Source organism: Lemur catta, chromosome 4 (assembly GCF_020740605.2).
Source record: "Lemur catta isolate mLemCat1 chromosome 4, mLemCat1.pri, whole genome shotgun sequence".
NCBI classification, from domain to species: domain Eukaryota; kingdom Metazoa; phylum Chordata; class Mammalia; order Primates; family Lemuridae; genus Lemur; species Lemur catta.
Window position 1 is genome coordinate 23,321,802 of NC_059131.1, and position 22,898 is coordinate 23,344,699.

The 22,898-nt window shown below is 32.3% G+C and overlaps 1 protein-coding gene across 1 annotated transcript in view; it reads right to left on the reverse strand.

Annotated features, from left to right (window-relative positions):
• Nucleotides 1-5,912: 5,912 nt before the first annotated feature.
• Nucleotides 5,913-22,898, reverse strand: part of MEMO1 (mediator of cell motility 1) — a 107,783-nt gene continuing 90,797 nt past the window's right edge. The window contains exons 8-10 of the mRNA XM_045549338.1: nt 18,991-19,067; nt 7,957-8,061; nt 5,913-6,585 (exon numbers count right to left, since the gene is read on the reverse strand). Coding sequence (XP_045405294.1) covers nt 6,454-6,585; nt 7,957-8,061; nt 18,991-19,067 — 314 coding nt within the window. The 3' untranslated portion in view covers nt 5,913-6,453. The remainder of the gene's footprint in view (nt 6,586-7,956; nt 8,062-18,990; nt 19,068-22,898) is intronic.

Here is a 22,898-nt window from a genome sequence, read left to right on the forward strand (position 1 = left end):
CAACCTCAAACTCCTGGGCTCAAGCAATCCTACTGCCTCAGCCTCCCGAATAGCTGGAACTACAGGCATGTGCTACCATGCCCAGCTAATTTTTTTTATATTTTAGTTGCCCAGCTAATCTAATTTCTTTCTATTTTTTTAGTAGAGACAGGGTTTTGCTCTTGCTCAGGCTGGTCTCGAACCCCTGAGCTCAAACAATCCGCCCGCCTGGGCCTCCCAGAGTGCTAGGATTACAGGCATGAGCCACTGCACCAGGCCGATGATTGTCTTTTGTTCTCCTTTCTTCAAAATTCAATTCACTGAAATCAAACACACACCAACTAAATATCTATCATGTGCTAGATTCAAATGAAAAAACTCTTATAAAAAATTCCATTTAAAAAATTTACATTAAAAATACTTTTACTAAATAATTCAACAGTCTAAGTATTTAAATTTTTAAAAACCCACAAAACTCAGTTAATATGCTAATTTTTTTAGTTTTCATCTTGTCTTAGTACTTTTTACTTAAATGTATATATTATCACATTCAATAATTACTCAGAAAATCAAATCAAAAAAATTCAAATATTTTCCAAAGTTTACGTTGCAGATTTAAAGATCAGAACCCAGATCCTGCTTATAGCTGAATCACTTGGCCCTTTAATAGCTTCTTAATAATGGTATTTATATGCTCTTTGGTTTCATTATTAGGATGATAGGGAGAAAATATGACTACATCCAAAAAAGTTACAGACCTAACGTTGCAGTATGAAATGTGCACCTGAACATAATTTATAATTAATAATGAAAAACCAACTGCATTATAATATAGCTTTCAAAATCAGAAGAACTGATTTTTAAAACTATTCCCATTATTTTTATAGGGTGATGGCCAAAACCCTACATTAGAATTACACACACATACATACAAACACACACACACCCCAAGTAAATGTGATATATCCTGGGTATAAACCACTCTGGAATCACTAGAGAACCCTGGAATAAATGACAAATCTGAAACTCTAAAGTTCTTCACATAGTACTAATGAACCCATGAAGTGGCTGCACAAACAAAATCCTTCCACAACAATGACTATAAAGAGGTAGAAGTATCAGCATTATTTAAGGGAGCTTTGACAAACTATATAGCATGGTCACTGATAACCGTATATGTCATGCCACTCAGTTGTATGTGCTGGTATGTGATAGGGGTACTGGAAGAGGAAGTGGACAGGAAAACAACTTATCTGCCACCTGCTCCGAGTTCTCCTCCTAATATTTTGACATTAATAGGAATAAAAAGAGCAGAGTCCCTCAATATCCTTTTCTGCTATTGATATGGCTCTCTTTTAGATTGTAGAAGCACTTCCATTTAAGAAAATTGACTCGCTTATTGAAAGACCAACTTAAACTTATTTTAGGAAATGTTAGAACTTTGCCTTATTTTAAATCTTTTAACTAAAACAAATTGATTAATTATTCTAAAGTTCCACCAGTAACCAGTGTAACAGTGATCTACCAATAAAAAGCAACAATCATCATATCGATTTATAACCTCTGTCTTTAAAGTTAGTGTTAAATGATCAAAATCCATTTTGATTTAATAAAAATAATTTTTCTTAACAGTTTCATACAAATGAAATAAATTCCATTTTCTCTGTGCTAATTCCATTAGCTATTTTTCAGCTTGGTGATCCATTATTTCATATATAAAATAATATCCCCAGATAACAAATACTGATATTAATATCCAGGGACTAAACTCAAAAAATCACTGACCTAGCTTTTGTTTGCGTACTTCCAGTGCTCCCATGAGAACACAGCCAATTTTCATTATTAGAAATTCTCATTATAGAATATTAAATGTGAAACCAGAAACTCCCATTTCTTACTCATAATTTTTCCATCGAGAACAACATAGAATAATTCTATTCCTTCTTAAACATGGCAGTCACTCCAATTTTTGAAGAAAACTCCCTCTCTTTAAACTTATCTTCCCCAAAATAAATATCACCAATTTCTTCAACCACATCTCACTCTCCATACTATTCAGGTCTTTCATCATTCCAGCTGCTTCCCTATAGACACTACAGTTTATAACGTCTCTCTTAATACATGGCATTTACAATTTAACACAGTAATAAAAGTTTTAGTCTGAATAGCAGTGTGCATGTTGTTTATTATATCTCCTAGTCAGTAACAGTTTTTATAACTATGTTAGGTCTTTCAATAATTGTATCACAGGACTTCCCAAATACCAGTCTATGGACTGATGCTAATACTTGATAAATTTTTCAGTGATATAGACAGAGTAAATGAGAAAATTTAACAGTAATTTTTTCACCAACCTGAAGTTATTCAAGCTAAATTACTCTGTTATTCTGAGTTTATGTCCTTCTTATATATTGGGAGTCACTTTTAAAATAAACTGCTGATGGAAAATGGTAGTTATTTTTTTGAAAGTCTTTATGTGACAAAATAAAGTCTCACATTTCTCAATATTTTTAAAAATACTTGTCTAATGTCCTAAAACACTCAGGTATAAAGGTTCATCTGATCTATCCTCTGTTATCATCTAGGTAGCCAAGCACTTGGAATAATGTAAAGAACTTGCAACAACCAGTTAGAACCTCCACTGATCACTCTTTTGATTAATCTATGGCCCAAAGTAAATGGGCTCCCAAGAGGTCTAGTCCCAGCATCAAAGTTCTTTAACACTAATTTCCAAGAGTTCTCAATTTCCCTTATCCATTTCCCACTAACTTTTATGATCCTAAATAACACTCAAACTTAGCCAATCAGACTACATCAAATTAAGATAGGGTTCAGATGGCAGAAATTTAAAACCACTTTTTGCAGTTTAGATTATTAGCCAACTATTTGAACTAAAAACAAACAACACCATCTTGGACAGGAGATAGCAAATAAAGCCCGCAGGCCAAATCCAGCTCACCATCTTTGTGTGAATAAAGTTTTATTAGAACAAATTCATATTCATTTTTATTATACATTGTCTATGGCTGCTTTTGCGCTACAATGGCAAAGGAGAATAGTTAGGACAGAAACTATATGGCCTGCAAAGCCCAAAATATTTACTATCTGGTCCTTTACAGAAAACACTTATAAACCCCTAATCTAGGAGAATGAACTATTTGCTACTAAAGCAATATTTGAGATCTGTAACAAGTACCATTGACTAGCTCAGGGCATCAATCATCCATATGGGAACATCTAAATATAAATACTGGAATATCTAAATAGTTCTTTGTCCTAATCTGTACAAAGATTTGTTGCCCACCCAAGACAAAGCACTTACCTGCACAATGAGCTATTCTTTAACATACATTTCTCAAGGATTCACTAGTGGAATAGTGAAGAATCCATGAATATGCTGCTCTGTGTAATCTAAGGTAAAAAAAAAAAGTTGCTACAAAACATTCAAAAGTATATAATAAAGAACCAACTGTATGGAACTACATAATAATTTCCTTTACATTTTAGATTCAAAATACAAAACACTTTTAAAGGCACTTAAGGTAGAAAAGCTTAAGTTCAACAATTTAGGTAACATGAGCTGCATTAAATAATGCAAATTAATTTCCCTTTTTTGTTAAATAACAAGACTTTCATTTTCATGTATAGAGAGGTGAAATCAAAAGATAATACTTCTAGTCTAACTCAATCATGTAGGTGTTTAACGTAAGTGACACCAGAATCTCTAAAGACAATAAAGTCATGACATCAAAGTACTTTGAAACTACAAAATGCTTAAGAGATCACCTCTACATTTTACAAATGAGAAAGTTTCAATGTGACATATAATACTTAAATTCAGAGAACTAATTAGTGGCAGAAACAAACTAGAACTCAACACTCAACTATCAGCTTGGAACACTTTCTAATTCATCACCAGGAAGAAAAATATGTTCATAGACTAGCAAAGGATGATGTTAAAATATAGTAGAGGTGGTTCCTTTTGTTTGGTTTTGAGAGAAAGTCTTGCTAGGTTACCCAGGCAAGTCTTGAGCTCCTTGGGCTCAAGCGATCCTCCTGCCTCAGCCTCCCATGTATCTGGGACTATAGGCATGTACCACTATGCCCAGCTTCTAGAGTTTTAAGACCGCAGCAAGCATACTTCTAAGTACTACAGTTCACCCAACCTAGGCAACCCTCTTGTCTTTTTTTATATAAACTACAAGACTATACAAAGACAAAAAAATGATTAATTGTAAAAGCAACTCTTATTATTAGAATGATCAAAGAAACAACCAATTATTTTGCTTAACAAATTCTCAAAAATTAGAAAAAATAATGATACTGGTGAAGAGGCAGTATGATGGGTACTCATACATTGCTTATTTAGTACAATCTTTCTGAAGGGTAATTTGGCAATATTTTAAAGAGCCTAAAAAGTTCTTACTATCTAAACCTCTTATTCTATTTCCATGAATATATCCTAAAGAAAGAGTCTAACATAGAGTTCAAATTTTACATACAAGGATGTCCATCCCACTATTATTTATAATGGTGAAAGATTAGAAACAACCTAATATCCAAAGAGAGAGATGGTTAAATTATGGTATATTCATACATTAGAATATAGGCAGCCATTTAAAAAAACCACATTTTCAAAGACATGGGTAAGTACTTATGATATGAAGTTAGGTAATAAAATACAGGGTACATAACTATATGGTCAGTATAATCTCAATTTTGTTATACACACACACAAACACATATACACACACTCATACATATAAATAGCATAGACAAAGACTGAAAGGAAATACAAAAAAAATATTAATGTTATCTCTGGGTAATGAGATGGCAGATAATTTTTCTCTTTATACTTTTCAGTATTTTTCAGATTTTCTATAATAATCATGTTAGTTTTATATTCAGAAAACATTTTAAAAATTCACTCTGTAGTCAATTTTAAAATTTTTATAGTCCATATTAAACAAGGAAGATTAAGAGTACTCAAAAGTATATCTAAATGATGGAAAATAAATTACTAATGTGTGAAAGTATAAATTCCACACAATTATAGGTGGGTAACTTTGAATCTCAAAGGTAACATTATTTTATCTCACTCTTCAGTATAGAAAGTTGATATTTAATAAATAAGAAATGTAAATCTTTAAATAAAATTGGTGCAAGGCATCTAAAAATTGTGCTACTCTGGGGTAACACTGAAGATATAAACACTCTCCAATGTAATGTAGACACCCAGTGTTAGGTTCAAATAGGTATAATGTATACATGCTTGGTAGCCAAATAATTAACTAATTGAATTACATCTTTTCTTTTGTCAAAGTGACTAGAATTGGTCTATGCTAAACAAAGAAAGTAATACAACACCATACCATTATTTTAGTTGGAAGAGCCGCACCAAAAGTCATGACAAAAAAATTATGGAACTATAAGAAAATCCAGCGATTTGTTGTTATTATTGTTAATGATTTCTTGCTAAAAATTCAAGTAAAAACCCAAATTGCTTAAAGCATTAAAAAAGCATAGTAGTGTATGGTCTGCAATGATTTGAAAAACTCTTAAGAACATTCTTCAATGCTTCCTCATTTGCAGACTATCAAACATGATCCATGAAGTAAAGGGTTACATCTATGTTCTGTTACCAATCTTGAATATACTCGTATATTCTATTACAATATAGTAATGACACAAAGGGATGTCACACACAAAAAGGCAAACTGCATGTAATTTTAAAAGTCAACTTTAAGATTATGTGATTCTAATTTCTGTGATTTAAAAAAAATCACATAAATATGTAAAATATAAAATACATCCTAATATATTTTTACATAAGAGCTGATCAGGGTTTACCATTTTTAACAAAAATTCTGAGATGGAACTAATAAAAAACAATTTTCATATATACCACAGAGCAATAAGTTTAAATCAGACTATTTTGAGTTGTGTAGCCCTTTATTAGCAACTAAAATAGAAGGTATCTGTTGTACAACACGGGTAGTAATTGACTATAACTGGAGATTTATTATATTCTAATACAGATCATTTATAAATGCAATTTCTTTATTAAAAAGCTTCCACCTTTTTTTGTTTGTTTGTGTACAATTTGCAAAACTATTCTGAAAGCGGAATATATGTGCACAAGTCTGCAAAGAGTGCAAATTTAGGATATGGTAAATGCTTTACAAGTTACTTTCAAAAAACTGTCTGCCACAACTGGGCCTTTACATTGTCATTTTTTTTTGATCAAAATATTTTGATGCCAGCCTTCCTTCCACTGCCCTAAACTATAAAGCATTTTTTAATGAGTTGAAATTAAGGAAGGACTACACCTACTAGAAAAGAAGAGAAGAAAGTTCTATTAGTTTGAGGTTTCAGAATCCCCCCAAACCAGGACCAGTATCTTGGTAAAGGCTAGGCTGGGACCCCGGACAGAGTATGAGAATGTGCAGGTGGTATCCCTGAGGATTCAGAGCTTCAGTGGACCGTGAGTGCTCCAGCTGCATAACTCACTGAACTGTCTTGCCAGTTTCTACACTGGCTTGACTGGGCATAATTCAAAAAGGAAAAGCTCATATTCATTCCATTCTTCTGGAGCTCTGTGATAGCCTAGAAAAAGAAAAATTTGGTTAGGACAGACATATAAAAAGCACTCTTTGAATGTGTTGGTAGTTTGATCACTTCACAATTGAAGCCTAGATCGCTCTTTCACTCTTCTCCTGTTACTTGAATTTCTCATTGCATCATATTAAACAGAAAAGAGAATTCCTTATTTCATTCTCTCAAAGAACCTCTTCTAATCTAGTTTCTTGATTAAATATCAATCATAATCTACCTTACCTTTTCCTGTAATTAAAAAGGCCACTTTTTAAACCTTTTTTAAACTTTGAAAATCTATTTCTTTATATTCTAGAAACCAAATCCTGGCCACTTCTGTCTTAATATATTGGAGTATTTTCTTTACCTGAAACTTTGATTAAATTTGATGTGTATAATTTGAGTTCCAGATCTAAGGGGTACATGCTAAGATTTTTACTTTTATTGTAGATTGGTTCAGCGTTTATTTTATAATAAAGAATTCATTTGATTTCAATTTGGACTTTAGGAAATCAGTACAGTTTATCCTAGCTTAAATTTCAGAAATTAGGTTAAACTCTTGACAGGCTTTTCTTTTAGTCAATCAATACTGCTTAAGAGAAAAACCCACACTATACTATCTTTCAAATCACATCAAAATAACACTTAACTTCACCACCTTCTTCATTATTTCCCTGCCTTTCCAAACAAATGAGCCCGCTGTTACTTTTTCCTCTCATTCCTAAGTATATACTTTCTTCTTTCTTAAAGAATCTCACATTTTCTTTTGGGAAATCCATACTGTTTTTTATTTATTAGAAGAAAAATTAATGTCATATCTCTTTCCAAAATCCAGCTAAAACTTGTCTCTTACCATTCCTTAAATAAAATAAACATCATCTTTAATGAGATGATTAAAGGTGAAATAAACATTATCATTTAACAAGAAAAACATACATGTCATCTGTGTTGCTTTATTAAATTATGACACGTGAAGTTCAAGAGCAAGATCTTCCATTTATTTTTTATGGAGTCCAGAACACTAAGTAAAACCCCCAAAATTAATAACACTATATCTTTTGAAAGGACACTTTGGTTTATAATTGTAAAGAGCATACTGGAACTAGAAAAGAGTCAGGAGAAAACACAGGTCTCTATCCTAAATAACTTACTATATTAAACAGGAAATATTGACCTATATTCTAGTGATAAATAAATTTATTCAAGTAACCAAAAACAATGGAAATCCAAATTATGTTAAAGGTACTAGAAAGAAACTTAAAGAAACTTGACCATATGTACATAAAACCAATGACGACAATGAATCACAATGGTAACAATTAAGATATTTTTGAACATCATATGATCAAATGTTAAAAGTCAAGGCTCCCTAAGGATACTCACATTTAATAACACCCCAATAGGATGTCTTCCACATATAGTATTATGGTATTTCTTCAAGTAATTGCTAAAAGATACAGGGTCTAATTGTTCTATAATACTCATACCCTACAAAAAAGAAGAGGAAGAAAAAGGAAATGAAAGAAAAAGAAAAAGGATAAAATTTATTATTTCCTAATTACATTTTAAAACTGTTAGAGCTAAAATAATTTTTCAATTAAGGAGACACAAACAAAATATATTAAATAAACCTTGTGAAACATCAAACTCATTCATCAAACGTAATCTCATTATAGTCAACCTCTACTGACAGAAAACTTTTAGCCCCCGGTTTATTTTCTCTAACCTCCACGTATGTTTCTACACTACCTTCCCCGGTTGTCACTTAAGCTTACAATCCTCAAAAATTTCATGATTTGATATTTTCCTTATATAAAGAATATTTACATAAGTAAATCTGTGAAAATTTTTATATGAAATCCAGAATTAAATCTAATTTATGGTTCTTTTTCCTCATATCTACTATATTCCTCCTGCTACTGGCATGAAAAATTGAGAGTTAATGGTAATTTAAATATTTCCATAACATATACTTAAATATAAAAGAGTATAAGGCATTTTAAATTACCAGCAATAATCTAGGTATGTGATAAAATTACCACAAACTAAAAAAATAGTTAACATATTTTAATTAATTTAAAGCTCATGAAAGATTGATAAAGGCTTAAACAACATAATTTATGAACAAGTTTAATAATGGAATGTTTTTTATCACTTTATACTTTAGAGTATCTTATTTTTAAGATTTTAATTCAGAATAAAATATTTTAAACTACTCTTTAAAGAACCACTATGACTTGAACACTTGTTTAAAATAAATTCTGCATTCTCCAAATACATTCAAATAATGTATTTACAATTCATTAATATAGAACAACTTCAACTCACCAAGTCAGGGGAATAAATCACTGATTTTTTTAACTAATTCATTCACCAATTACCTTACATTATTTTCTTATTCAGGAAAAACACTTTACATTTATGTTCAATAAGCTGAATTAATATCCTCTGGGAGAAATATAAATGATGGTTTAACTAGAGACTTAACTGGTATACTCTAATTTTTTAGTTTCACGTTTTAACAAAACAGGCACAGCGTATAAGCACTGAGCATAATTAAATGGACAGCAATAGTAAAAACAGTATCTGAAAAATGGTGGTAATCAGCAGGTGACATGCAAACTTTGCAGTGGCGGCATGAAATTTTAATTTTATAAAAAAATTTTTTTTCAGAATACTCAAGTCCTTCATAAGCATGATTAATTTCCTACAGAATCTATCTGAAAGATAGGCACATGCATGTATAATCAACTTTGAATTGCTTACATATCAATTAGCCACTCTCAATTTATCCACAATCATTTTTTAATGCTAAGTTGGTTTTCCTCTGCCAACCAAGTCAACGCTCTCCACTCACATTTGGTACAAGCTCAGAGAAATACAAACTAACTTAAAAGTTAAAATTTAATTAATATCATAACTCTGGTGCCAAAAAAATATTACAGAGTATATTTCTAATCCAAAAGTAGTAAGGCAGAGATAGAATTACAAATCTCTTCCATAAATATGGATAATTAAGATATAACTCTCCTAGAGATGATGAAACTGAAGCATAAAAAAGGCAAAAATCTTGGCTCTAAATTTCTAGTCCTAAATGCTTTCTCATTGACTACTCTGATTCATTATAGTATAATAAGAGTGATACTAACAATTCTTTGAACACTCTCACATAGCTATAACTGACTTACAGATTGTAAGAGAACTTTTAATGCTCCTGAATAAAGTCTAAGACAGCTTACCTTAAATAGAATTCCATACATTAATAAATTATGTGACAATGAGATTCCAATGTACATTTTAATATTAATCTCAAAGCACATTCAGAAAACATTTACCACATTTATATATTGATATGAATTCAGAGACAAGAAAACTAATGATCACATTTGTAGAAGAAAAATAACTAAAAGTAACTGGCCAGGAAACCCTACATAGAAAAATATCAAGAGTTATAAATGTAGAGAAGACACCACTACTAAATAAAGACTTGAAAACAAAGATATATTGGTTAAATTACAATAGGGAAAATAAAAAATTGAGATGACGAAAGTTAAGGAATCAATGTGTTAAAATTTTAATTCCTTAAGTTGTGCTATGTACCTACTAGGGCAAAACTCAATTCCATTACGCTCAATTCTCTGACAAATGTGATGGTGTAAGTAAGGTATGCCTCTTTAAAAGAAGGGATAGAGGGAAATTAAGGCTTTTCTCACAGGTTAACCTCTCCAATTGGAAAATCCATGAAGTATGCAAACAAAAACAATGATAAAATTCAGAAATTGGGCATCCATTAACTAATACTGAATATTGGCAAATACACTTTTATATAGATTATTTATGTTTAATGCTAACAACCGTGAAATTACTATTACCAAAATTCCAAGAAGACAGAAATGCTAGTTCAATGCTATTGCCAAAATTCCAAGAAGATAAAAAAGGAAGTGCTTCCCCAAATATGCCTAATTAACTTTCCTATTCCTTAAAATACTGGAAGATACGATCAGTGGGTTTAAAGTCCAGGCAATGGACAGCTTCCTAGGACCTAGTATAGTGAAAATTTTATTGTTCACATAAACTTAACTAATATGGAGCAGTAAAATGAGTCACTACCCATTCAGCTCTAAGACAAAAGGCACACAATTGTAAACACCAAAAGTCTATCCAGCAAGAATATGGGTTTCTGAGGAATTTAGCATTTTCAGCAAGAAATTCAAAGATTTTAAATTAACTCCCTAACTTTGGGGGTGGAGCGTAGGGGGTGTGAGCAAATCTATCATTGTGCTGACTCTCCCAAGTAAAATGTGAAAGCTTGTGATGTCAAATCCCAAGTGACAATCCTAAACTAAACAGGCACTATTAACTGACAGAGGTCCAAATTCAGGACTCTGATAAGACAACAACTATCTTTCTTTTTTTAAAAAAAGTTTATCTATATTTAATAAAATGGTAATTTAAAAATCATCACCCAGAAGTAACTCTCTCCCTAAAGTAACAAACAGAAAAGAGCAGCAAAAATTTTTAGAGGTATTTAAGAAATAAGAACTAGAAACATGTCTTTTAATTATGACCACACAATTAACACCTTATTATCAAATCATTAGAATTATGGACTCATATTTTAAAGTAAGGATATACATTTATATTTGAGGAAAGGTACACATTTAGGTAGGTGAGGTGGAAAAAGAAAATATTCTAGTTTCTTTAAGAGACATCAAGATAAAATCTTAACAGTGAAAAACTATGGGGGGTGGGAAGTCACCCTAAACAGGGTGCTAAGAAGTAATGTCTAATAAATGGCTATTTTACACATAATGTTATGAAACTACTAAGAAGCTATTGGCCTAAGTTCAAGAAAAAAGAAGTATGAGTTGACAAATGGGAACAATTTTCACTTTCTAAATGGTAGGAAGAAAGGAATAAAAGTAGCTGGCGTTCGAATTTTATTAAGTGACTAATAAATTTAAAAGGAAAAGAAATTATAATGAATGACCACAATTGACATTTTCAGATAATCTTTGCCAAATCATAAATAATTTGCCAATGTCCAAAATGAACATTGGTTGGGCCGGGCGCAGTGGCTCACACCTGTAATCCTAGTACTCTGGGAGGCCGAGGTGGGCGGATCGTTTGAGCTCAGGAGTTCAAAACCAGCCTGAGCAAGAGTGAGACTCCCGTCTCTACTAAAAAAATAAAAAGAAATTAGCTGGACAACTAAAAATATATAGAAAAAATTAGCCGGACATGGTGGCGCATGCCTGTAGTCCCAGCTACTTGGGAGGCTGAGGCAGAAGGATTGCTTAAGCCCAGGAGTTTGAGGTTGCTGTGAGCTAGGCTGATGCCACGGCACTCTAGCCAGGGTGACAGAGTAGGACTCTGCCTCAAAAAAATACAAATAAAAATAAAAAATAAAACAAAATGAACTTTGGTCAACACCAAAAAAGGGGTATAATAAAAATGATAACATATGACCATGTATATATATAAAATACATGTTAAGTATGGCCAACATTTCAAGTGATCTAAAGTTCACAAAATCAAAGTTTTAAAATATGTTCTGCTTTAGTCACAGTAATTATTGAAATTGCAAAGTACTAATTACCAAAAAAACTGGTCTGCAGCCAATAAAATTACAAGACTTTCAGAATTTACATTTCCTATACTATAGTTACATATTTTTCCCCCAACTACAACATTTGGAAGATATAGTTTGCTTTCCTCCATATTTTCTTTGCGTATTTTTCACACAATTCCAAGATACTCAAATGTTAGAGATATAAACATGTTGCAATAAGAAGAACAGCAATTTTTCCTTTACTTTTGAGACTTAGAAATGTTTTGTTTTCTAGCATTTTTACCACAGTTTGCACCATTCTTACTCTTACGTACTATACATTTGCAGCAGAGGCAAACTGCATGAATTTGCTGTATAATTCAACAACAGCTAAGGCAAGCAAGGTTAACTAGTTGTTAGGGATTGGGCTTTGGGCACAGACTGTCTGAGTTAGAATTTCTGCTTTCCACTTACTGTCTCTATGATTTGGGGCAAGTGCCTTAACCTCTCTGAGTTTTGTACTCTCACTTATAAAAGGCACTATATTCCTACAACACTTCTTTTCTTTTCTTCTAACACACCACCCTGTTTTCCATCTGAAGGTCTTTGCAATGGCAGTTCCTTCTGTCTACAATGCTCTTCCCTCTGATCTTCACTTGGTTTGCTCCTTCTTATCATTCAGATCTCACTTTAATGTTCTTGCTCGAGGAAGCCCCTCAATCTAAAGCAGCTTCAAATAATTTACTACATCAAAACCTTTTTATATTTTCTGCATAACACACATTACTACTTAAAACTAATTTACATATTCCCTTGCCTCTTTACAAATAATATATGTCTCCTCCCCTTAGAATAAAAGTTCAATGACAGCACAGGCCATGTTTGTTTACTGCCACATCTCCACCAGCACCTCAGATCGTAAATGTACTCAAAAACAACTGGCAAAGTGAAAATTCAAATATAGTTCCACTTAGATGTCTTAAAAGCAATAACAAATATAACAAATCCCTAATAAAATTTATGATCTCTACGCCCCCTCAAAATTTGGTCCTTTCTTCTTATGCTTCTGACCTAAGTGACCAGTACAGCCAACTAACCAGCAGCATGGCTGGAAATTCAGGAGTCATCCTGAACATTTCCTTCAGCCTCTAAGTTCAATCCATCTCCAAGACCTGTCATCAATTTGTCTCCTGAATATACTGAATATATGCACTTCTATCCCTCTCTTCCACCATCATCACCCCTCCCCCACTGTCTAGCATCATTTCTCACATGGGATACCTAACTGATCTATGCATTATCTCCTCTGGCCTCCCTCAAACCCATTTGCTACATGCAACCACATGATCTATTCAAATACAAACAGATTTTATCACTTCCCTATTTAAAATCCTTCAAAATGGCCATTCTAGACTCTTTAGCATCATTTCTTACCATTCTTCCCAACCAATTAAACATCCATTCATTCAACAAATACATATATTGAGTGCTCACTGACAGGCACTGGGATACAAAATGGAGAAAGGCCCCATTCTGATCAAGCTTATAACCTAATAGGGGAGACAGCCACCAGACAAAACAAATGAATAATAAGTCACATAAGTACTGAGAAAAAAAATAAAGCAGGATAATATCACTGAACAACTGTTCATCTGAAAAGCATAATGGAAAATCATGCAAATTTTTTGGTTGTCCCAATAATTAGAAGACGCTATTGGGATTCAGTGGGATTCCAGGGATGCTGATACAGGACAGTCCCATACACAAAGAATTGCTCTCCATGTAGAAGACTTTCATAAGTCTATTTAGGTAGAAAAACCTGCTTCTAACTATCTATACCTTAATTCCATCTTATATACAAACCAAAAGAAGTTTTGCATTGATTTTAATATACAGTGGATTTCTCAGGAATGAAACCATCATGTAAAGTGTGGGAAGACTGTACTTTGTTTTGTTTACAAGTTTACTATGAATTGTTCACCATTTTGGAAAATCAAATCACCCAAGAATGGCACTTAGTAATCTGGTCACAAATATACTTAGAAAAGTTTTGTGTTTGTAGCTGTTGTATTAATACTATGCATAAGCATTCAACTACTTGATTGTGTCTTCTAATATAGTTGTGCCTAGGAATTTAAATTCTTAAATACATATTTATCATAAATTCCTTTTATTTCACTTATGTATTATAGTTAGGCTATTCATGTTTTTAAATTGTTGTAAAGGAAGGTTATATTCATTCATTTATTCATATGAAAAATACTTATTGAGCACCTACTTATGTTCTAATCACTATTCTAGGCACTGCGAATACATCAGTGAACAAAACAAATATCCTGATTGACAAAAAAGTAATAAATAAGTAATTACTTAGTTTGTTAGAAGAAAAGTGGAACAGGGTAAGGTAGACTGGGAATGCTCTACGGGTTGGGGGCAGGATGCAAAATTAATAGGCTAGTCAGAAGTCTCCACTGGGAAGGTAAGGGCTGAACAAAAACTTGAAGTAAAGACAGTCAAGTGCAAAAAGAGCAAAAGCCCTAAGCTGGGCACATACATGGCATTATCAAGGAACAGTAAGGAAACCAGTGTGTCCACAGTAGAGTGAATAAAGAGTAAAGTTAAGAGAGAACAGCAGCCTCTTACCTTTGCGGGCTGCAAGTCATGGTGGTCCTTACAGCGCACCTACAGTAAAGGCTAGCTTTTACTCTAACTGAAACGGGGCAATATTAGAGGGAGTATGGGGCAGAAGAGTGACATGCTCTGATTTAGGTTTTAAAAGGATTGCTTTGGTTCCTACTTTAAGCTACTTGAGACTGAAGAAGACAAGAGTAGTTTTAAGAAGACCAGTTAGGAAACTGGAAGGATAGGACTGCCATCAACTGAATTGGGAAAGTCTATGAGTAGAACAGGTTTTTGTGAAGAGAAAGCAGGAGTTCAGTCTGGACATGTTTAGTTTGAGCTGTTCATAAGATAACCAAGTGGAAATATCAAGCAAGTATCTGGTATGTATGGCATTTGAGAAAGTGGTCCTGACTGGAGTTATTCTTCCTGGTTTTGGCGCAAAAAGCATTGCTTTGTCATAAAATTTAGAGCAAACTTGCTAAAACCACTTCCAGGAACACTTTATTTACTTTTGAACTTTTTAATACTGAAGCACCTTTGAAAATTATTTTCTGTATGGTTAGCTAACCAAAATAAAAATAATTTTAACAAGGAGAAAATTTACATGCATACCACTAGTAACTTATATTTCACATATATGCAGCCAATCCTCCTTATAGATATTCTTTCCTAAATGAGTAAAAAGAAAGATGAGGAAGTACACCAGGCAGAAATGGGAATCACATAGCTGATATAATTTTGAGAGTCAAATCTCTCCAAGACCTAAAATTAGGAATTAACATTACTAGAAATTGTAAAGTGATCTCAGTTTCCATCTTTATTTTATTTTATTTTTTTTGAGACAGAGTCTTGCTCTGTTGCCTGGGCTAGAGTGCTGTGGCATCAGCCTAGCTCACAGCAACCTCAAACTCCTGGGCTCAAGCAATCCTCCTGCCTCAGCCTCCCATGTAGCTAGGACTACAGGCATATGCCACCGTGTCCAGCTAATTTTTTCTGTATATTTTTAGTTGTCCAGCTAATTTCTTTCTATTTTTAGTATAGACGGGGTTTCACTCTTGCTCAGGCTGGTCTTGAACTCCTGACCTTGAGTGATCCTCCCACCTCGGCCTCCCAGAGTGCTAGGATTACAGGCATGACACACAACGCCCGGCCTAGTTTCCATCTTTAAAAAGTCTTCCTTTGTGCTTTCCTGCACCTCTTCATCCTCCAAACCAGTTAACATGCAAATATTGTTCCTTTCTATCATAGTAAAACTGGTAGACAACAATTTTTGGCACTTGGCTTTCACCTCCTCATTCCAATTTGACTTCTAACACCTTTTTCTTCTGAAACTACTCTTGCAAGGTTCTTAACTTAATTCAACTCTACATAGCATTTGATACTCTTCCTCCCGCTTTGTTAAAGCTCACTCCTCTCTGTGTTATCACTCATTCTGTTTTCTCTAAGCAGAATTCTACTGGCTCTTCTTCAGCTCCTCACCCACTTAATGCCAGTATGTCCCTCTGACCTAACTCCTCTTTTCTTCCTACTCTATATACTCTCTCTGGACATAAGCATCAGTATCTCTGGACAATGGCATTGATACCCTTTCTTCTCATCTTCGTACACCAATGATTTCAAAATGTTTATCTCCATCTAGACCTAGCTTCATGTTCTAAATTAGCATTGTCCAATAAAAATATAAGGCAGGCCATATATATAATTTTAAATTTTCTAGTAGCCATATTAAAAAAATAAAATCAAAGAGGTAAAATTAATTTTAATATATTTTATTTAACATGATCTAAGACGTTATCATTTTATAATGTGATTAAGATAAAAAATTATTTTTGAGATATTTTATGTTTTTTTCATTCTAAGTATTCAAAATGCAGTGTACATTTTACATTTAACAGTATTTCTCAAGTCATTATTAACCACACTTCAAGTATTCAATAAATACATGCAGATAGTGGCTTCAGTATTGAAAAGAACGGTTATTAACCATAACACAAAAGTCGAAAATCGAATTCGTCTCTCTCCTGAAATCTGTCTCCCTCACATTCCCTGAATTAGTGACTAACAGCATCTATGTAAGCACGAAATCCAGAAATCATCCCATATTCCTTCACTCCTTTAACATGATGTAGCTAATCAATTACTAAAGTCTTTTTCATTCTACCTCCTGAGTATCTCTCACATCTTAATATTATAATGGCTTCCCTCTAAGTCTGTTCAGCCACTGGGCTATAAGTTCCACTGAGTCAGAAACCATGTTTTCTCTTCTTAGTATCTCCAGTACTTTGCACAGTACCAGACATATACTAAACACCCATTAAATATTTGCTATGACAACCATTAACCATTTGCTATATGAAGAAAATAAATGACATAGAAACAAAAAAGTTCCCTGAAGAAACTGACAAAATTCAGAATAAAAAGACTAAAACTAGAAGCCAAAAAAGAGTTAATTGACTGAAATGAAAACATCATAAAGCCAAAACAGAAGTCAATAAATTAAAATCCAAACAAAATTCTAAACATATTAGACAATTAGATTTAAAGTAACAAGATAAATTTAAATATGATAAAATATCCTAAGTAACTAAATTTATATTCATTACATTTGGCTTTAATAAAATATAGTATATGATATATTCTATCTATAGGTTCAGATCCAGATTCCTTACTAAAATATTTTATCTACTTTAGACTAAATAATCTTGTATTAAAACACATGCATAAAGCTTCACATATTGGTAAAGTTGAACAGATCACAGACCTATAGGCTGATAGAATTTAAAGATAATTTAGACACCACCTAGTCCAAGTTTCTTTTCTGACAGATAAGGACATGAGGTCTGGAGAATTGAAATAATCTGCCAAAGGTCACAGAGAAAGTTAGTGATAGTTCTGGTGTATTTAATATTCTGTTTATGAGTACATATCAAAATTATTTGTGTTAATTTTAAAAAATAAGTACCATGACTACCATACACTTCAAGAAAAAATGATAATAGGATCAATGTCCACTGTACTCCCAAGCTAGGTAATAATATAATTACATTTTAAAATTCTATATTTAAAATAACAAATTAAAATTCCATTTAAAATTCCAAATGGCCAAAAGTAAAATAATAAACTAAGAAATCATAGGAAGAGCAAAAGACAAGAGGAGAGAGAAAAACAAATAATTATTTGCATTTATAAAATTAATTTTGTCTTCTTAAGCTTTTTTTATAGCCCTTTTTAATAAACACTTAAAGACTGCAGGCCATAGAAACTTAAAGCTCAAGTCTTAATATGTATGCTTAAGATCAGTGAGAAATGAAAATCAAAACAAAAATATAATTAGATATATAATGATCTGATTTATAGCTTTTATAGAAATCAATGATTTAAATTTATTATGTTTAAAATCATGACTCTCACTAAATTTCATTTCATTTTAAGAAGTTCTGAAAAATGTGAAGAAAAAAGTCAAAAGTCGTTCCAAAATAAACATGCCTGGGATTTTCAAATAAATCAAAGTATTTATACAAGTCCTTTTAGCATAAGCAGACAAGATTTAAGTCAGCTGAATTTTATGTGTACTGGAATTTCTGCATACTGTCATCATAAGACTATGATGTCTTTATTTCCAGAAGGAAAAAAGCAGTAATTGAAAAAATACTTTCAATCAACCATTTAAAATTTTTAGGTTATTTACACTTCAAGTTTACATATAGTTTCTCCCAAAAAAGACTGGTTTTTATTAGTTAATAAAATCTTTAGCATCACTCAAGAACAATAGTTTGGCCTGCTACCAAAACTAAAAATAGACTAAGTTATTTAATAAGTTATAAGAAACAACAACACAGTCCAGAAAAAGTCAAAAGAATTATTGCAGGTAGTCATCAAACAAACAAATTAGAGTCAAGGTATCCCATCATCTGCTATAGTTGTTACTGCTTAACAGTAAGTAATGGCATTAGTATACTATTGTCCCTACAGCTAAGACACTTCTCCAAAAGGTATTTAAACTCCCCATCTATTTTTAAATATTCTTATTAATCAAATAAAATTATGATGAAGAAAATTACTACTAGTGGAACAGGGATTATTCTTATAGTCAATATTCACGTGACACATTACATTTTATACATTTAAAGATAGGGAAAAATTATTAGTCCACTGTATATTTCAACATATTAAGTCTTGAATCACTAATCTGAAATTAAAGAAAAATCCTTAGAGCATTAAAACCCCACACCTGAAAGACTTACCATTTTATCTAGATGTTCAATGGATCTATAAATCTCCCCCTGGGATTCATCATAGTAACTGTAACGGAACCTTTGACCTTGAAACAAATATCATGTACAAAATAAAATAGGGAAAAATTAGAAGCTAAAAAGAAAGCAAGCGCTTACCAAATAATTTCAGTTCTCATGAAAGGCAAAGCACAGCTTAAGCCTCTGAGAGAATCATTCCCAAGAGCCCTCATAAATAAAAATAAAAGGCATATTTGGGAAAGTAATGAAGAAATGGTACATCATCAGTATTTTATGATGTTAAAAACTTTTCAAGTTGTAGGAACCTTAAAGTCACCAGTAATACAAGATTAAGGAAACAAAATAGCTTTAAAGTTAGAAGCATTGTTAAACACTCTATCAGTTTATATTGGAAAGTAAACCCAAAGAATACGATTCAAGAAAATTTGGTTTAAGAAAACTCTCTCAGTGGAACAAATCAATAAAAGCTTAGCTTTTGCTGTACAAATGCAAAGATTTGATCTCTATTACAGAAAAAAATGTGTAAGTCAGAGATATCGTGGCTTGTGTGATTTTTAAGATCTCAGTAAAAAAAATTATCTCATTTTTGCACTACTTGGAGAAGATCAATACAAGTGCCTTATGCGATGTGAACAGGATACACAAAAAGATAAATATAAAAAAATAGTCCCTCCCTGACATAAAATCTCAGTAAGAGTATGCGCATAGAACATTCAATATATAGCTATTCTCCGAAGAATAGAGAGAGTAAAATGGAAGAAGCTTAGAAAGAAGACAGAAAACAAAAGGTTCAGAAAATAAATTGTTTCCTACTACAGTGATATGACAATAAAAAGTTAAACATATTCATAATTTTGGATTGTTATACAACTATGACATATCTCAGATACACCTAAATCTATCTTTCAGCAATGCCTTTTTTCCAAGAACTCATTACTTTTACATTTCCTTATTTTTAAAGATTCACCAAATGCATTTCTAAAGGTCTTAGAGTATAACAATCATGTACATACACCATGTGTCTTATGCTTCATGTTTAGAGCAATGTTAATATATCCAATTACTATCCTCACATCTGAGGACATGGATTTTTTTTGGCCAGACAATTAAGGTTTTTAAGTTTTCTGTTCATCTTACTAAAAAAAAAAAAATTATCTCACAAATAATGGGCAGTATAAAATTATAAAACCCTCTTCGATGACTTTTTTTCTTTTTTGAAAAAACCACACATCACAGAACTTAACACTTCATTTGTTGATGCTGATCACCTTTGATGGTCACTTTTCTAAAATAAGCCACATTTCCTTAATTTTCACATTTTAACTTTTCACATACATTAACGTATTCAATATAGCAGTTCTTATTTTCCCCCAAGAGCCATTATGAAATCAATATTGAATCTTATAACTTAACTGATGATATCCTAGAATCAAACAATAGGGTCTGAAATAATATCTGCTTTTGAATATAACAATGAAGATTATTGCATATTGTCATAGCTAAGAGCTGTGCCATAGACTCTGAGTTTAAAAAAATTCTTAAAGATAACAATGATATCACTCAATGCCTCTATATTAAATAATTCATCAAACATTTCTTCCAAAATTTAGAGTTAGGTACAGCTTTGTTTTTCTTTTAAAGAATGTATGTACTTCACAGATACCTAATAACAAGAATTACCTAATAAGAACTATATAATTGACCTATATTTCTCATTTGCCAGGTAGCTGTCAGAAGGCCGCTCAAAGCCAAATCTAAAGTTCAGTCATAAAACTTTAGTGATTTGATTCATTGGTACTAAATTTTTACTTCTATTTCAAAGTTCCTTTGATAAAGCTGCCCACAATCTTCTGTGAAACAAATAAACAGCTTAGACAAGAAAATTGTGACTCACTGTCACTACAGTAAGAACAATATCCCTGTAAGAACAACATCCCTGGAGGAAATCAAGGTACAAAACAGCTTGATTCTTTGAATCCAGACTGCTGCTTCAGATTTATACTAACACATACTCTTTTTCCTGCTTCTGGAAATAGCTGTTAGTTTTAGCTAACATCAATGAGCCGGGTGACTGGTACATAATTGACTGTTATTCACAGGTGCAGAGAAAAATGCAAATAGTTAGTGGTAGCTATTTGCTACTCAAAAGTCTTTTCGGCTTACTTCCAAGTTCAGAGCTACTTTAAATGACTAAAGTTGGTCATCTCTGCCTTAATAGTAAGTAAAAAAAAGTGCTACCTTGTTAATATAGACCATTTTCTATGTTACTTTCACTTAAAAACTACTTCTGAAGGAAAAGAAAAGTACATGAAACGTTTGAAATACTTTAAAATACTGAATCAGCATGTGATTTAATGAGAATGACAAAATGCATAGGAAACCAAATTGAGCAAATGTTAATATTTTGCTATCTACTTTTTGTGACTCTTTAGTAGCCACATCACATTTAGTAACTGAAAAACTGCATATAAATATTTGAAGAGCTCTAAAGAAACATATCAATTAGGAAGCTAAATCCACACTGCATACAGCTATTACACTGAATAAATATTTTACCTATAAAAGCTCAAACTGTCTCATGATAATTTTTTAAAATTGTACAAATATTTAAAACTTACTTGAGCAATATATTCTGGTCAATGTACATACAGAAAGCATCTCATATGAAGTAAATAGTTGCCACCACCCTAGCCTGTTATGTATGTACATATTTATGTATGTGTGCCCATACACATGCACACACGTACACAGACACACAACTTTTAGTCAATCACTGCTTGGAAACTGAGTCCAAAAGACCATTTGATTCTTATTAAAAAAATAAATTTCTCACGATGTTATTTAATAATAAAGGATAGCACAAGCACAATAAACTGATTATAAATACACCTTTAATTAAATATTTATTATTGATTTTAAATAAATTATGATCTTATTTGTCTCATGAGAAAATATATTTTACAAGTTTTTATATTTATGACATTCAGTAAAGGTTATGAATCTAAACTATTGAACAAATATAGTTGCGCCTGTACCTGGAGAACTGGACTTGTGTATGTTTATAAGTATAAATAAAGCATATTGCAAAGTAAGAGAAAATTACTTACCTGAAACTTATCCTTTCAGAAGGTACACTGGGAAAATGGATTCTTTGAGCCCCTGTTTCAACTCCAAGTATGAGCTTTCTAGCTTTAAGAGCCATTGACACTGCCCCTAGGGGCAGCACAAGCTTTGGAACTCCCCTAGTGAGTATGTCAGAAGTTTCTTCAGGTGCCTTCCCTCAGTTCTTTTCAAATTCAAAAGATGAGAGGAAAAATAACCCAAGAAAAAAATCCTGTAAAGCAGAAACCTTACTCTTTGAGGGAAGGAGGGTAGCTCATTTGTGAATCCATTCCAGAGCACGCTTTCTGAGAAAAAGAAATACAGGTAAGTAATTTTCCCATCTCCAAAGGTGACTGGTGATTAATGAGTGGATTCACAGAGTGTGGAGAATAAGCTCCAGGGATGTCTGTTTAACACACAACAATAACTAATGAAGACAAACATAACAACGAATGGTACAAGAACCAACACTACTTTTAAGTACCTCAAAACAAAAAGTAAAAATATTAAGCTATGTACTGGACTGCAGAAATGAACAATGACTTTGGAAAGTTGATTATCTATAAAGTCCCCAAAAAATCAGTCAATATGACAGACTTCCTGACATATGTCTAATTAAAACTGAACTTTCATACATTTACTTAATCACTGTTTATATGTTAAGCCATTTTCAAATATTTGAGTTCAACCTCACAACAACCTGTGAGATAGATAGTTTGGCCATTCTATACTAAGGACCTAAACTGGGCACATTCATAATTGAAATCAATACCAAAGAAAAAATGAATTTTGTAAAG